Genomic DNA, 18140 nt, shown 5'->3' with positions numbered 1-18140 from the left:
TTTAGATCCTCTGTGCATGGGATTCAAACATCCGTCTTGGATTGTTGTCAACCTTGTGACGTTAGCAGTGTTGACTTTTCCATGCAGTGTTAACAACCCAACACTCTATGAAATGTTAAAAATAGTAAGTTGGCAATACAAACATAATCAATCAATAATTTCTTATGAACACAGGATAAAATTCCTACATGTTTGAATGGTTTAGCTGGTAAACACTGCTCTTCTTCCCATCAGGTCTACAGAGCTTTTTAGTTTCTTCTAACACTGCTTTGGATTCAGAGCCTGCAATCATTTTGGTTCACTGACACCTCTATAATCAGCAATGTTTTCATGCGAAACAGGAAGCTCCTTCATGCATAAAAAGCTCTCAATCTTTAGTAAAGTCATTTTTTTATGCATTTCTCATGCTGAATTACTCTTTTCCAAAACATTTATGAACACATCTCTTGTAAACACAAGATTTAACGTGATTATTTTGCATTATACTTTGTGAAGAATCTCAATTCTGTTGCTGACGACACAATTAACTAAAGATTATGACACGCTCTAGTAATCTGTTTGCTTAGTCATCAATAATTAGTGTAGAGGATTACTATTTAAAATTCATTAATTTACTTAAAGTTACCTAGATACTTTACCAAGTGGGGTTCAATCCGTTTATTGCCTTTCCCCGAGGTTGATGTTGTTTGGTATCGGTTTGATGTCTTTACAAACTGGACTGGGTCTGGCTAGCTTAGCGCAGAGGCTTGAGCTGAGAAGAGGCAGAGAAGTTGTCTTATTCAAAGGTTTATGCTTTCTCAGCCAATGCCTTCAGGAATAACCTAGTTTTGTTTAGAGTTGAAAGTGTGTTCCCATAGCTCAGGTCGAGAGTTTTGTAAAACAGTGTCCAGTCACCAAGGCTAAGCTAGCTGCTGGAGCACTCCTAACTGTAGGGCTGCCTGTCTGTGAAACAACCTTGCTTTGTTTTCCCTATTTCTTTAAGTGTTAAATAAAAAAATATGCATGTGTTTAAGTAAAAGGAATGTTGTGAGGCTCCTATGTCAAAGCAGGAGTGAGTGACAAAAGTAAAGTAAATAAAGTCCGGAGAGTTTCAGTTTTTCCTGAGTCCTGTGTTCCCCAGCTGAATATTATCTTCTTAATATAATACAATCAAAATATGTTTCAAAGGATTTTAATGGCTTCCCAAATGTTTGTTTTTGTAGGTCAAATGTGTGTCGGTCACCATTTTATCATACTCCTTGAAAGTACACCCTAAAATGTGCAGGCTAGATGTCTTTATATTTTACTTAGGACATTGGTGGATGAACACAGTTTTACCATCTAAACTGTATTTTAAAGTTCTGTCACCTGCTTTCATTTGTTTTTACATGGTCAATCCCTGGTTCCACTTTGGTCTTCTGTACTTCCTTTAGTTGTGCCATCATAGTTTGACGATTTATTATGTGCTCACTTCTGGTTTCGCCTCCAAATACAGTCTCATAATTTCCTGTATTGTCAGATTTGGTTGTATGAATGTCTATGTTTCCAAATCTTAGCAGCTACTTTATTTGCCCACAGTGTTATCATTGCTGATATAAATAGTTGTTGAACAAAAATAATTACAAATATAACAATAGTTCTTACAAGATTAACTAATTTCCCATACATTGTTTTAAGAAGAAATGTGTTACTGAGGATTAAAAGACTCATTGGATTGAATATTTTAGCAGAGTGCAGTTACCCAGATGGCCTGTGTTTTTATATGGAGGTGCAATGTCACACACAGAGCTGCTGAGACTCATCCCTCTGTCATAGTAGTCTGGTTCTCCCAGAGATGACTCATTGTCCTGCTGAGTGTAATTACATCAGAGACACCAGGGAGGCCGATCCTCCACCTTCTCGTACACACCATGCTTCCTGCCTCCCTCCTGTTCCCAGTCTCCTTGTTCACTGATTTTCACAACTTCTCTGATTTACTTTTCAATCCAAAGTATGAAAAGATTCATGCACTGTGGATTGTCTCTTCAAGAATTGACACAGGAGATGTTAGACTGGCCCTAAAAACAAAATCTGTTTAGATGCATTTTTAAGACAACTAGAAGGCCAAGGACTTTTCTGTAAGTGAAACAAATGTGTGTATCTACCCTATGTTTTAGATGTGGTCCAAAATGTAATGGGTTCTTCCTTGGCCCATACTTCAACCTTCTACAAAGTGTATTAAAGGCACCCTATAATGCTTTTTAGTGTTCTCCCTACCCTGTAGTGTGATCTATTGGTTTGTCTGCATGTAAATGGTCCGCAAAGGCTAGAATCAAGCCAGAAGGAGTTTCTCTCCCACACACTCCCGCGACATTGTGACATCACTACGTAACTCTTACGCTTCTATTGGCTAGTGCTCTAACACATGTACATGATAGGCTAAGGGGGAGGACATCTCTAAGCGGTTGACCAATCACAACAAGGCCGGTCAGCTAACAAATCAGAGCAGACTGGGCTCTAAAATAAAGAGCATTTTGAACAATAAAGCAAGTAAACATGTCACAGTAGAGGCACAACATACCAACTACTAGCCTGTAGATTAGGATTATTGGGCCCATTTTACAATAGGGTCTCTAGTTTTTCAGTAATTATTTTTTGACAACCTGACAAACATGCTAACAAACCAAAACGAAAATACAATGTTCTGAGGACTCATTTCCTGGAAATAAACCACCCCCTTATATCAGAAAGCCTCTGCAAATATAGAGGTTGGTACAAAGGATGCAAGGTAGGCCAAGTCATTAATAATCCAGAATAATGTCTCTCGTTGGCCGATCATCGATTGAGCATGATGCTATTTCTGTGCCTTTGGTGGTGTCTTTGTTTAGCCTTGCAGACTAATGATTCATTGCAGAGCAGAAGAGCAAGGTCTTTCATGTGGATTCTTTATTAAATATGTGTGCGTGTGTTTATGTGGGTGTGTATTTTTGTTTGAAAAAGAGAGAGACAGAGGAAATGAGAGTGAAAGGGGCTGCTTTGCTAGTTAATGCTCCTGAATGTGAAATAATCTGCTGGTTTCAGAACAGCCGATAAACTGTGTGCAGTGCGGCACTGCAGCAGTATTTACATCCCGTACAGTACGGCTGAATTAATGTCTGTCTGTGTCAGGGACCCAAAGTTTCCACTGGAGAAGGCCACAAGCCACTGATCCAAGGATAACACTTGATCAGTGGCGAGCCGTGACTTTTATACCTAGGCCCCCTCTGACCCCCACCCCTTCCCTCGAAAAAAAAGAAGAGTTATTACATCACAGCGTATACTTCAGCGGAATATCAAAAACAACGGCCCGGGGTGCAAAACGAATCAATAACAGCGACCCTCTACCACACAAAACAACACCTGTAAATAACCTAATTTGTGTTCTTTGAAATTGAAAAGGATATTGCATTGTGTTTGTTGTATGTCTTAAGCGTAATTTGGCATGCTTTTATTTTGAAGGCAAGTTTACGCTGTTGACAGGAAGTTGTTGTTTCTATGGAAACAAGAAAAGCTTCACAGCGGGCGGAACTTGTCATAAGGTCCACGATAATAAAATATATATATTTCAACAGTTTTACGACAAACTGTGACTTTTTTGACATGGAAATTATTTTTTAAGATTGACAAAAATCATATGTGTAATTCGTGGCGCAATTCAAACGGGATCGAAAGATAAGTTTTCTCTCTCCATTGACTTCAATACATAATTTTTCCGAAATAAGGTCCCATGGGTCGGAAGTAGATGGGCGGGACATCGCCTCTCTATAGCTGGGCCCTCTGTGAATTCGTAGCTGGACCACCAATCAGCTCCTATCTTCACCTCGCAGAGACGAGCTTCTTTCAATTAACCCTTCACATTCCAACAGAAACTGAATAGGCAGATTCAAAGGATTTATTTCTTTGGAAATGTTATTTTAAATACAATTTAATCAAGTTATTTTGTTAAAACTACTGAAAAATATAACTAAAAAAATATATGTTTTAAATATATATATTTGTTAATGTTTTTAAATATTATTTTGTAGAATATCTTAGGCCCTCAGAAAGGGCCTAGAGGGCCCTGGCGGCTCGCCACTGCACTTGATGCTGTTTCAGAGATAAAGTAAGTTGATAATGGAGTTTCTGTCTTTTATCATTATCATGGCTGTCCCGATTGACACAAAAAGAAAGTGATGTCTAAATCTTTATTTAATACTATTCGTAGCCATGTCGGCAGCACCAGTGTGGCAGAGATGTTGTTCTGTTGATCCACTACTTAAACCGGGGATCCTCCGACTTTTCTTCTAGCGCCACCAATAGGTAAACATTTCCATCTATCAAGTACAATATCTCAACATATACTTGATGGATTGGCACAGAACATTCGTGGTTCCTGGTTCCAGTCTTAACAACTATTGGATTGTATGCCATGAAATGTGGTCTAAATACTCCATTCATCCTCACGGTTAACCAATGCTATTAGGTCAACATAACTTGATTAACTTGATTGTTTTTTTTTACAACAAACTATTTATATTTCTGTCAGACACTCTGTGCCTGTGTTTAATGGCAGTTTTCTAACATCAGTAGGCTAACAAACAAAACTAAATTTGTTTACATAGTGACATTACACCCGCTCAACTTCAATGTGATAGCATTTTAATTTTGAGCCTGTTAACATGCTGACGTTAGCTTTTAGCTCAAAGCACAGCTGTGACTAAGAACATCCTCTCAAAGCTAGTGTGGTTGTAACCCTTTTATTGTGCATATGTGTAAGTTGCTAGTAGAAAATCTAACTTTTTGAAATTGTTAGTTTTTTTGCTTGTTGGTGTGTTTGTCTGATTGTCAGCAGGATTACACAAAAACTAATGGCCATGTGTGAAGGCATTGGCCAAGGGAGAACCTATTACATTTTGAAGCAGATCCGAATCAAAAGGCGGATACACCCATAATTGTTCACTGATTGAAATGGCCTTGGCAGAGGTCCGCAGTCTCGAGTGCCATTATAGGTCTTATTCTTGCTTTTCTTATATCTGCACACAGGCTGTGTAGCTGGGAAATATAAAGGCCTTTACGGGAAGTCTTTTTAGAACTATTTATTTAATTAGCTGATTTGCAACTTCCACAGAGCGAGCTATTCAAGCACAGCAAACATTTGGCCTGCTCTGTTTTATTGTTATCTCATCTGAGTGCCATGCTCTGCTTACTGTCAAACATCAGCAGAGAAGAATAGGACAGAAGTGTTTGACACAAAAAGTTACCTTCTAAACATGGCATAAGAAGCCATATATAGCATGTCCTGCAAAATTATTACTGGCAGCATAGGCAAAGACAGTAAATGGCCTTTGATTTTTTCCTTTGAGGGTAAAATTAAAGAAAACTCAATAGTGAAACTGATTTTATCAATACCCTTTTAGTGTGCCATTTACCAAGCCCTGCTCCCCTCAGCATTTTGCTTCTCCATCCTCCACTTATCAAGACAGACTATATTTAGTTTGTTGATCTCTAGAGAGCCTGTCTGGGCAGAGAACCCCAAGTTGTGCTGTCCTGCTCAATGTTGTTCTTTTTTTACCCTGACAGGCTCTCAGCAGTAGGTCTTCATCTCTGGGGTCTGTGTGATGCTGCAGATTCACCGCGTGTTCTCTCATGAACACAACTGTTTAAAAAACAAAAACTGGAAGCAATGTTACAAAAACTGCACAGAGCGACCATGACTCATCAACATCACATTTAGATAGTAATGGTTTTGTCTCCTCTTTTGCAGTGGCTCGTGCGCAGGAGACACACCACCACTCCTCAGAGAAGCCCCTGATTCAGTGCTACAAGTGCGGGGAGCCATGTAAGGGCGAGGTGCTGCGGGTGCAGAACAAGCACTTCCACCTAAAGTGCTTCACCTGTAAAGGTACGGCCATTGTATGTCTTTAAACGGTGTTGAATGGGAAGTATTTACTGGTTTTGATTTGGCTCAGCTTTACTCAATGTGAGACAACCCTGATGTTAAAATAAAAAAAACTGTTCTTTAGTAACTAAGTGTGATTTTCTTTTTTAAAGGAGTCATCAGACAGCTTATTTCTGTCCTAAATTGGAAATAATTATGTGGGGGTTGTGGGGAAATTGGCAACTAAGGTGTGAAGTTTTATTATTCAGCTAGTTTCATACTGTTAAAGTAGGAGGACATTTGACATTGCTAAATCTGATGCTCCCATTTGCAAAAGGTATAGAAGAGTCATGTAATGGTTCCTTATACTGAAAAAACTCAAACATTGACTTAAATTAAATATATTATGTCAACAGATTTCACATAACTGTATTAGGTTAGTTGATAATAATATGTTTTAAATATTAAGTCCAACTTAATAGTATTGCTTTCAACCACCCTAACACAGTTTGTTGACATAATAAGTCAACGTTTCAGTTTTTTCAAAACAAAATACCAAAGCGCAACGGAAATAGCTTTTTTTCCGAACTGTCCCAAAAGGCATCCAAATCACACCAAGTTGGATAGGAGCTGTCCCTAAAGGCTACACTGTCCTTCCCATCTTCCTCTAACGAAGGGGGTACGATACACGGTATGACTCATCTCCACTTCTCAGACACTCGTACTTTAATTAAAGTATCATCAAGACTGTTCTGACTAGTGACAGTGCAAATCCTTCGTTTATCCCAATTACTGATGGATCTCTGATTACGATGAAACCAACAAGCTTCTCTGCTGAAGACCTTTTGGATCTGTGACAGGAGCACTGTTATAGAGGTAGATTAGGTCACCAAGGCCACAGGATCACACAAGCAAACGCTAAGATTAAGACCTATATCTGTCCTTTACAAGTGGATATATATGCCTAGGTGGTGTGGAGTGTATGTGTGTGTATGTGCACACAAGTCAGTGATTGCAAAGAATACACAATAACTGCTTCCAGACACGCCATGCTAATCCTTGTTCTAAATGTATATGTGCTGATGTGATTCTCCAACTTGTAAGACTAATTATACCGTAGTTGTTAGCTGTGGTCAAGTCAGGTAAGCTTATTAGGAGCTGAAGAAAGGAGTATAAACACTGAAATGAGTTAACATTTTAGCATTTCCGCTTCCTTGTTTTAAAGTCAATGTATTTTTATGAATTGGTTTTTGGTAAGAAGCTTAAAATCATGTTTAAAGTTAAAAAAGTTCAAGAGATTTAACCGTTTTGTTCTAAGGCATGAAATACATAATTAAATACCACACTTCTTAATTTCAGAAGCTTATATGTGGCTCAAAAACAGCGGTTCTTCATCACGCCAAACACTACTCTATATTTAGCTTAGTTGTCAGCCTTGGAATGTGTTTATGTTTTTTTAAAGCCGTGAATTTACTTTTGACTTTTTGCTATTTCATTAATGCTTCAAAAGTTATACAATTGTGTTAATATGAGGAGATAGACTACTTAACAAAGGTGTAACTACAAAGTATATATTTTTTGCCACAGCGCTTATTTGCCAAAGTAATCTGAAATCTAATGATTTCTTCTAAGGAAACCAGTACGATGTTAACTTCCTGTGTTGGAATTTAAAAAAATGTCATCCCTGGAGCTCACTTTTGACATTTATATTACCTCCTTGGCCAACAAACCCTAAACCGAAATGCATCAGAGAACAACCTTTCAATTTCCCTGAATTCCCGTCAATTTAATTGGATACATTGCAAAGAGGCATTTGATTTAATGGCATGCATCTGTTGAAAAGCTAAGGTCAGACTTCACAATGAAAGGCCACCAAATCCCCATTGCTGGTTTTCTTTTGACTCAGATAGTTTACAAGCTAATCTCATCAGCTCTGAGCTGTAATGCAATTAAATCTGGATTAGCCTGGCTCATTGCATAAGAATGATTAGGTGCCCTGGTCTCAGGCATCAAAATATTTTCCCTTTTAGCCGTGGCCCTTTTCAAAAGGCTACTACGATCCCAGCCTTACTCTGCGGTTCTGGAATAGTGGACTACATGGCACATGTGATCGTTATGTGGTTGAAATACTGCAGACACGCCTAACGTCTGGATCGTGATCAAACCGTATCTGGAGTTAACACTACACATGGAGACAGTGAGTCATTATGAAATGGGAAAATCATGGGAATTTCACGTACAAATATGCCATATTTTAAGCCATAAATTAGACACCTTAGGCTACATGACATCAGCACTACAAAATATGTTGAACCATGGGAGAACATGTTTTTTTCAATGTTGGGTCTGTCTGTTGGTCCGAATCAGATCAACAATTGTATATAATGGATTGGCTTGTAAAGATTTATTGTTTCCCGAAGAACAATCCTAATGACTTTTCTTTCAGCACCACCATGTTATGTTGGGTTGAATGTCCAACCACTGTAAAATGGATCAATTGCAATATCACTATTGTTCAATTAGTATTAGTCCAACACTTTATAATACAGCATATCAGGGCATTTATAGGGACAAGGATTGGACTGGTTAGGGGGTTGATATTTAGAGAAAGATCCATAGGGAAAAGTTACGAGAAAGCACTCTGAAATTCCCTTACATTCAAGTCAGTAATTAACAAGACAATAACTCTGAAAAAGTTTCTTTTTTTGTCAAGGAACCACATTGCTTTGCTTTTGCAATATTCGATCAACCTCATCACACCACAGACGCAGCCTGTAAACAGGAAGTGCCACACTCATAGTAGAGTATGTGCTAAACATCAGCATGCTAGCACTGCCATATATATATACACACATATATATAGTAATCTTTAAATATGGTTAGCTGTAATACTTGATAACAGCATCACACCAACCTTACAATTATTCAAAACTGTTCCCAAATGAGTAATTCTGCCTTTGACAGTCTTTCATGTTTGTAGATGACAAGGTTAGATTTGAATAGAAGGAAGCTTGTTAGAGACCGACTATCAAGTAGGTAGTATTTAGAGCCAGTTATCTTCAGAATTAGATCAAAGCCATGTCTTGGTATTTACTATTATATCATTGTTATTCCATTGAGAACTTTGACAATGAAAAGACCTTGCAGTAGTAGTGCTGACGATTAATTGACACAAGCCCTCCATGCAGAGTTCCTTCAAAGAGAGAGGTTCAGGGACTCTCTTATTGAGACTGTGAGCACTGATGAAAGGAGTTTCACGTTTTACTACACATTGTAATGCACACAGCTGTTAAAACATATTTCTCAGCATTGACTTTAGGAATTCAGTGACCCTTGAAGACTAGCAAGTATAAACAAAGCCATTAATGTGAGAAAGAGTTGGGTGGCTTGGTGGTTGGATGCTGTTTCTGTTATCCTGTATAGCAGGGTTGTCAAACTCAATTTCTTCGCGGGCCACATCAGCATTATATGCACTCAAAGGGCCGGTTTTAAGACCATATATCAAAATACATATATAAATATTTAATATATATAAAATAATGTATTATATGACATTATTGCCTCTGCATTGGATTATTATCGGATAGGGTAATAACTTCATAATTAACTACGTCTGAAAGCAGAATCATTGCAGTTCTCTTCACTGAGAATGTTACAAAATGATTTAAAAAAAATCTAATTCTGAGAAAAAGGAACATTCTAAGAAAAAATTAATATTTTGAAGAAAATAAGTCAAATTCTGAGAAAAAAACTTGTTCTGAGAAAAAAAGTCAAATTCTGAGAAAAAAAGTCAAATTTGAGATGCATTGTGGGATATGTAGTTTATGGGCAACGTGCTTCTGTAAATCGGCATGTAACCGTATAATAAACATATTATATTCTTTGCATTCTTTGCAATTTGAAATGTGGCCCCCGGGCCTTGAGTTTGCTGTATAGGCATAGCATTAATGATCTGACTCACACAGCACTAATGTGTGTCTCGTACAGTGTGTGGCTGTGACCTCGCCCAGGGGGGGTTCTTCATGAAGAATGGAGACTATCTGTGCACGCTGGACTACCAACGCATGCACGGCACCCGCTGCAATGGCTGTGGGGACTTTGTGGAGGGGGAAGTGGTCACTGCCCTGGGCAAGACCTACCACCCTGCCTGCTTTGTCTGCACCATCTGCAAGTAAGACGATAAAGACGATAAACCACTGATCAACCCAGAGAATGAACTCTTTTGATTGTATTCTACTTACACCTATTTGGTAATTAGTGATGATTGAGATGGATTATTTTGTATAGACTATCCATTGTTTTTTTTAATGTATAATCCTATTCATTGTGCCTTTGACAGGTATGTCAGAAAGGTAAAGGGCTTGAAAGTATGTCAGTCTTTTCGGATTGGCTTAGCACTAAAAAACATATCTTTGTTGTGCAGGTTCATTGTTTTCCAATATGTCTATCATTTCTAAGAAAAATCCCCACACATTCTACTTAGTGAAGTTATCTAGATCTTACAGTGTTGCAATTATGTGTAGCTTTCCAAAATAATCAAATTAAATTCTGCTCATCATCATGTGAAGTGACAGAGAGAATTCCCTGAGACAATGTACCATGCTGTGTGTCACGTGTGTGTCATCAGATTAGATTAAATATCCTCCTTAGGCGCTGAGTGTTGACACACATCATGTATTCCTGTCAACTACAAGCCACATCTCATAAACTCTTACACTTAGCACGGGGGCACAGCTCCTGGCTTGTTTACCAATTGTTAATGTCACCCCTCTTCCAGACGACCGTTCCCCGCCGGGGACAGGGTGACCTTCAACGGGAAGGACTGCTTGTGTCAGTACTGTGTGGAGCCAATGTCTCCGGGACCAAAGGACATCCTCGGCTCCAGCAGTAAGTCACCATTGGCTAATGAAAGATACACACATGTTTAATGCACAGAAAGGCATTTGCTTTCACATGAGGGTACAGGTATTTTGTCTTCCACACATATTTTCATGCATGGTATTTAATGTAACTGTTGCCCAGTCACTTCAGCTGTGATATTAGCACTGTGCAGAATAGTATTCAGGTTTAAATCAGGCAAGCTTGCCAACAATCTATTTAAAACTGCCATACATCTGGATTCATTAACACAGTCATTACCAAGTGCTGTGCATCCAAACATTCAAACCTAAATATACATGACTTTGAATACTAGAGGAGGACAGTATGTTCGTTTTTTTTACTCTATTTTCAAAAGAAAATGCATTTAGTATCGGCCTTTCCATGTCCAAAGTTGCAATGTAATCTACAATTCAGTTTGGAATTTATTTAAATAAGCATAGGCCTATATACAAATAAAAACTAAATCAATTGCATTTCGCCGATTCAAAGATCTTAAAGGTGGGGTAGGTAATTTTGGAGAAACCAGCTCGAGTGCCTTAGAATTTGGAAATACACAGCCGAAAAAAATCTGCCACTTCCTGACAGAGCCCCTCCTCCAACACACACGAACACGCACATTTTAGCCAGGCTGGCTAAAATTATTGGTCGTGCTTTTTACAGTAGGCCTACTACGGCTTCCACAGATGACATTTTTGTATGGATTTTTTGTCAAAGCACTTTAAAAATGTAGGGCAGAATGTGTTTACAATGTGGCCCATCTAGAATATTTTCATTTAATAAAATAGTGCTGATAAAATAATATTTGTAATTGAAAATGTCACTCAGTGATGAGTTTTCCAAGCTTTAAGATACTTAAAATGAGATTTTTTTTTACTTTTTGGGAAATCTTTTAGCTTTCAATAGACTATTGCTATCTTTCTGAGTGTTCTGCCCAGATAAAGCAAATATCTGAAGCCAGCACCAGCACCAGTTAGCTTAGCAAACGTATTAAATACAACATTTCAATCAGTTAGTGTTTAAGGTACTGGTAGGAAGATTTTGGTTAATTTGAAAAGAGCCAGGCTAGCTGTTTCCTGCAGCAACTAAGCTAATTAGCTTAGCTTCACTTAGCTTGTATTAATACAAGCTAAGTGACTGCTGGTTGTACCTTTATATTAAATGGACAGACATAACATTGTCCTTCTCCTTTTAACTCTCAGTAAGATAAGGAATTTCCCAAACGTCAAACAATTCCTTTAAGAGAAAACAAGGTTAATGTTAAGAGGTAATTTGTGTATCCCAGTTGGTCAACAATTCCACTTAACTGTAGAGAAAAAACCTTGTGTAGCTCTCACACTACCCAGTTATGCCTAAGGACTGAATAATGTTGAGGTATCATTCATTCCCTTCTTTTCGCAGCCTTGTCTTAGACCAGCCATGTTCCTTTATGACTAACACCAAGCCAGGTCCTTCTAAATAATGCATGTCCATGCATTTCCTGTCCTCTGGCACAGCGAACGTGCAGCCTTCAAACCCCTCCTCTGATCACTTTCTTTCTTTCTTTTTCCACTCTTCCTCTTCCTGTTCTTTCTCTATCACTCTCTTTCCCCCCACTGGTATCTCTGTTGGCGTTTGAAGAGCTTTTAGACAAGGTCACCTATGAATAAGGCATGCTGATTCTCCTCACGTCGTCATCGCAGCCTCGTTATGCCTTACGTAGTTATCGTCCCCTGTGGTTGCAGTGGGCTCTGTGTTGCTTTCATCCTCTATTCATTAAAGAAGAGTTTACAGGAAGATTGTAGGTTTAGAAACCAAGCCCTTGCACTTTTAAAGCCTCGGGGTCCCACTTGGATATGGAGTGAGCTTTTAGAGCCATGGTGGAGAACAGTGGATGATAGAAAGAGGCAGCTGTCAGAACGTTGGTGGTAACACTCTGTCACCATCTAGTGTCTCGGGTCAGAACTGACAAGACGTCTCACTCCATGCTATTATAAACATTTGTTGTGTAATACTGTTTTCACAAGAAACAAATCTTCAAATGAGCATGTATTTGTTCTTTAGGCATTTCCTTGCTCCGATATTGTATTTTCTTGTAGTTGTTAACTTAAGAACACTTCATCTTTTTGAGCAACTTTTGCTGTTTTCCGCAGATTGCGCAGGATGTGGTCGAGACATTAAGAACGGACAGGCTCTTCTAGCATTGGACAAACAATGGCATCTGGGCTGCTTTAAGTGTAAGGCCTGCAACAAAGTGCTGACCGGGGAGTACATCAGCAAGTAAGCGGCTCACACTCACCTTAATTACAGGCCTTAGTAATGTTTACACCATATGCTCACACAGAATATGAAATGTCCTAGGATCTCTAAGTCCCTGCTGTTTATATTTGTCTGTCTCCTCTCAGGGATGGCGCCCCCTACTGTGAGAAGGACTACCAGATCCACTTTGGAGTTCAGTGTGAGGCGTGTCATCAGTTCATCACGGGGAAGGTGCTCGAGGTGAGACACACACACATCACATTCTTCAACTTCAACATCCCTCTGATGGTGGCTTAGGCCAGGCAAATGGACTTAATATTGCACCTGGATTTCATATCAATCCTGCCTCAGGTATGTTACAGGAACATACAGCTCTGAAAAAAAATTGAGAGACCACTGCAGCATTATCAGTTTCTCTGGTTTTACTATTTAAAGGTATGTGTTAATATATATTCTATAACACATAGGTGTGAGCAAGCTCTCTGATTGGTCAATAGGCGTGTTTGATTCCACGATCAAACAACGGTCAAATAGAACGTGCCTTTTCACAACAAGTTAGTATCCCTCCGCGTCTGAGAAAAACGGTATACCGTTGGGCCGAAAAGCAAACTGCCTGCAGTTACAGGCGTACGGACCTCGGCGCAAGCGCCTCGGTCATGCCGCAGTACTGTCGTACCAATAATGACGTTCAAGAACGGCCTCTCGTGTATGATTGCTTAATTGTATTCTATTGTTGTGTTGGAATTCAACAGACACTGGAATGGAATGGCTACATATAGAGATTGAGATTTAAATACAATTGGAGTGGTCTCTTAATTTTTTTTAGAGCTGAATGCTTCTAGAATTTGAATTTCTAGGCATTACAATTACACCAGATGCATTTAGGAAATACATTTCAGGTTTTAAATGAATATTTTATTGAGTGGATGTAGGTTCATAGTTTAAACAGTTTAGGAGTTTGTTGTAAAATCTAAATTCTGCTTCCGACACAGACAGGATGATGCCTCAGAGTGGAATTATGAAATGTAGTTTGATAAGCTGCAGTGTAATCCCTTGGCCACAGAGCCAAATAGACTCTTGACATGATGGTTTGCAACTAAAAGATTAATTCTTAGGAGATATTTACATCTTTCGAGCTCTTCCTCAATACAAATGCTTGCACATACAAGCTTGCTTTGCCACAAATGATATAAATATTTAATAAAACACCTAATGTGATGTTACATTTCAGAAGTTATCACTGCTCATTAATACTTCATGTCACGCGGCTGTTCTGAAACTCTTTTTATTTAAGAGATTATATAAAGTGTTACCAACAACTCTGCTCACGGGTCTCTTGGTCATTAAATGGTACCAAAATGTCACAGCAAGGCTTTAATCAATCCAGCACCAGGGCCGGACTTTGTGACAATAGGAAAAGGCCTAGGCATCTCACCACTGAGCTTCTGCCATTGGATCAGTGGTGCCACAGCCACAGCAGTCTGTCTGATAGTCTAATCGCTGACCCAAGACCAGGGTCAAATAGCGCTGAGCCATCGGTGGGTTTGCAGAGACCTCTGGGAGGGTAATGTGGATGGCTTATTAATGCAGGGGTAATTAATCCAGATATTAAAAGCTGAGAGGAATACGGAAAGTATTGTAATTCCATACTACACATATAGCATAAGTACTTGTATTACCCCTGAGAGAGATATTCTGTTTCACAATGTATGTGAAGAGAGAGCTTTGAAGTTCTCGCTATTGGCGCTTTGTCAAATGTTAAAATGCAAATACAAGGCTCCATATCTCTGAGTGGCCACTTCCTGCCTGAAATGTTACTGAGAGAGGGTTGTTATACAGCTGGGAAACTTTCATTTGGGTATTTTATCACCCCCTGGTCAAAGTCTCACATTGGTGTTATAAGGGTGCTCTCTGCATGCAAAGTGCCACTTCAACACAGAGGAAAAAAGTCGTTTTATTAGATCGTATTATGCAGGTTATCACAAAGAGGAACATTCTCATATTGTCAAACAGACATTATTACATTTCCGTACCATTTTGAGGAACTTGTACATTACTTGAGTATTTAATTCACTGCATTTAAAGAAGAAGAAATTATACTTTTAATTGACTTTTTACAGTAAGTTAAGTTTGTTATTTTGATCATCCTACACAATTGTTATAGTTAAAGGTCCACATTCCTGGGAGAGCCCCTTTACCTCCCCCCGAAACACGTTTTAGCGCATGATAGTAACATATTATCTCTTGTGCATCAGATAAGGACTTTGGATTCTCCATAATTGAATACTCTAAATGAGGTTATTTTGTGTATTTCGGAATTTGTTTCTGCTGTTAATACTTTAGCAGAATTTTCAATGCAGGAGTTTAACTTGTAACGCAGTATTTTACTGTCTTCTTACTTAACCTAAATAAAGGATTTGAGTACTTCTTACTTCTCACATGAACTGTTGGAGAAAAAATATTTACGTTAAACCTGCAGACTAATAAGAGGGGAACATATTCTCCAACAACTGATGAAACCACTCCATTAGGTCTCAATGGTGAAAGACAGGTGTAGCTAAGAGCAGGTAAAGCACTGGGTTTTTATCCTTTTAGACGCAGCTCTGCTTCGCTCATTTCACTGCGGGCTTCATTGATCTTCATATTCCTGTGATGTCAAGTCTGTTTTGTGCGCTCTGTGTTTTCCAGGCCGGAGATAAGCACTACCACCCCAGCTGTGCGCGATGCAGCAGGTGCAATCAGATGTTCACAGAAGGAGAAGAGATGTATCTGCAAGGTGAGCGGGAATACGTGCTTTGTCAGAAACTGCAGAACTGCTTGCTCCTTTAATATCTTGTTTTACTGTTATTAGTAAAAGGAGCCTATTCATATATTGACAGTATATAGATTTGTGACAAATTAAGGGAAAGTATCTATAAATATTATGTGTGTGCTGATATGCTGTACTGCTGAAACTGTGTATTGATCAGAAACTGCTCAAGAGATGAACACAATTCATCAAAAGGATTATTCATTTACTCAAACCACGAACATCTTTTATTGTTACCATCCATTTTGTTTAAACATTTAATAAAAAAGAAAGGAAAAACAAGTCATTATTAATGATGGTGTAATTCATTCGGGTCATTTTGATTTGACGCCATTGCAGCTCTAGTGTGAAAATAATGATGTTTAACATTTGATGACTTGATTCATGTTGCAAATTTCAATACAGACCATCTTTGCATAATACTTTTGTTTTCAATGTGCTGTGTACCAGGTGTGTATTAGACAGCCTTTAATAGGACTGTCAATAACCCATGTAACAACTCATTTGTCGCCCATCTGTATAGTTGGCAGAGTATGGAAATGCATACTAATAATGTGAATATACTGTAACCATATGTTGCCCTGATTATATTTTCTCGCTTTCCATCTCCTCAGGATCAACGGTGTGGCATCCTGGCTGCAAGAACACCACCCGAACAGAGGAGAGACACAGAGAGCGGGTAGGTATTTGGGCCTCACTAACTCCATTGTCCCTGACTTTGTCCTGACTGAGAGGACCTTTCTATTCGTGTCTCCTGACACATGTTTTTCAGGAAAAGATAAAAAATGTGGAATATATAACGAGGGATTCCGCATTAGCTGTTCCAACTCCAACAGTAAACTATCAAACCTAAACCTGCTGTGGTTCACATCATTTGCCTATTGAGGCTGTGTGTGTGTGTGTGTGTGTGTGTGGTGTGTGTGTGTGTGTGTGTGTGTGTGTGTGTGTGTGTGTGTGGTGTGTGTGTGTGTGTGTGTGTGTGTGTGTGTGTGTGTGTGTGTGTGTGTGTGTGTGTGTGTGTTGTGTGTGTGTGTGTGTGTGTGTGTGTGTGTGTGTGTGTGTGTGTGTGTGTGTATATTGTTCATGTGCATAATATTTACATGTCAAGCTTGATGTGTGTGTGAATTGTGAGTTGGGCTGGAGAGGCAGAACCCCTGTGTGATGTCCTGTGAACCCCCCTCTCCCTTCCTCCACAGCTATTGCCTCCGTCCCTCTTATTCCTCCAAAAAACAGAAAGGCAGGTACTGTATTCGCTATTGGCTATAAGATGGCATCATCCTGTGTTCCACCATGTGCATAGGACACTGTGCTGCACTGTATGCTGCCATCTGCTGGAAACAGCCTGCAGTGCCCTCTCTGTGTCATATGAAGCCATTCAGTCTTGTCTTTCAACGCCTTATTCTAAGCTCATATCAAAGTGCATTAAACAAAATGATGCACACATTTGAAAGAGCAGACACAATATCAATATGACTTCCAAATCCCCATTCTACCTGTGAGGTGAAAAGCTCATTTAAAGGGATAGTTTATTGTTTGAGATGTATGTGGTCCATAGTCAGTGTATGAATGTGTGAAACACACATGACCACTGGCAAAGAACTTAAGCAAAACTTAATTTAGAAACCTAAAAAAAGGCCAGAAAAAACCCATCAATATTATTGATTATATTTCCACTGCTTTACCCTGCTGACAGACAGTCCTGTCTGGCAGGTAACAGTAGCTATTACATCCATTTGTGCTCTCCATTGACAAAAACAATAATTCTACAACACAGATTACAGAGGTTTCTGGACCACTGCTGCCTCAAACGGTTTGTGTAATTTGTGTAGTATTTTGAATTGAGTAAGTTCACTTCCGTGTTTAGTGTTGTAAAATGACAGTTGTTGTCAATGTAATCTAATGGCTTTGGCAAGAGCATAAATAACAGCTGCAGTTCCACCATCCACAGCATTATATAGCTAATAACTGTGTCAGTACTACTTTCTCCTTCAAAACTGGGCGCCTGCCAACCGCCATGTCCTTCAGGTAATACACTGACTGTGGATAAGTACCTTAAACAACACCATTTAGAAGAAAACCTGAGCTATCCCTTTAATTACGCTACATTCAGTCCCGCTGATGCCATTCAAACTGTTCATTTCAAATAAACTGGCATGACGTTTTCAAGGACATACAATCACTGTGCATAAAAGCACTCATTCACTTTGCAAATTTGCAAATGAATGACCTAATCATGAAATGACATGTTAGTATTTCCAAGTACCTCATGTTATTATTGAAACTTAAATACAGGGTTTGCAATTCCCTCTCATCGCTCATACAATATAAAAGCCCAACAGTGAAATGTTGAAATGTTTTGGG

General features: G+C 39.0%; 1 protein-coding gene across 12 annotated transcripts in view; it reads left to right on the top strand.

The window, feature by feature from the left end:
* Window positions 1-18140, top strand: part of ablim1a (actin binding LIM protein 1a) — a 62850-nt gene that overhangs the window by 29050 nt on the left and 15660 nt on the right. For all 12 annotated transcript variants that reach the window (XR_004553542.2, XR_011644423.1, XR_011644426.1 and 9 more), the window contains 8 exons: window positions 5741-5878; window positions 9842-10025; window positions 10632-10741; window positions 12865-12991; window positions 13117-13210; window positions 15659-15746; window positions 16394-16458; window positions 16976-17020. Coding sequence is in view for 1 of the 12 variants with exons in the window: in XM_034100590.1 (XP_033956481.1) it covers window positions 5741-5878; window positions 9842-10025; window positions 10632-10741; window positions 12865-12991; window positions 13117-13210; window positions 15659-15746; window positions 16394-16458; window positions 16976-17020 (851 nt within the window). In the remaining 11 variants the exon portion in view is untranslated. The remainder of the gene's footprint in view (window positions 1-5740; window positions 5879-9841; window positions 10026-10631; window positions 10742-12864; window positions 12992-13116; window positions 13211-15658; window positions 15747-16393; window positions 16459-16975; window positions 17021-18140) is intronic.

This window comes from Pseudochaenichthys georgianus, chromosome 15 (genome assembly GCF_902827115.2).
Source record: "Pseudochaenichthys georgianus chromosome 15, fPseGeo1.2, whole genome shotgun sequence".
Classification (NCBI taxonomy): Eukaryota; Metazoa; Chordata; class Actinopteri; order Perciformes; family Channichthyidae; genus Pseudochaenichthys; species Pseudochaenichthys georgianus.
The sequence above is the reverse complement of the archived record's forward strand: the minus strand, read 5'-3'. Positions and strand labels throughout refer to the sequence as shown.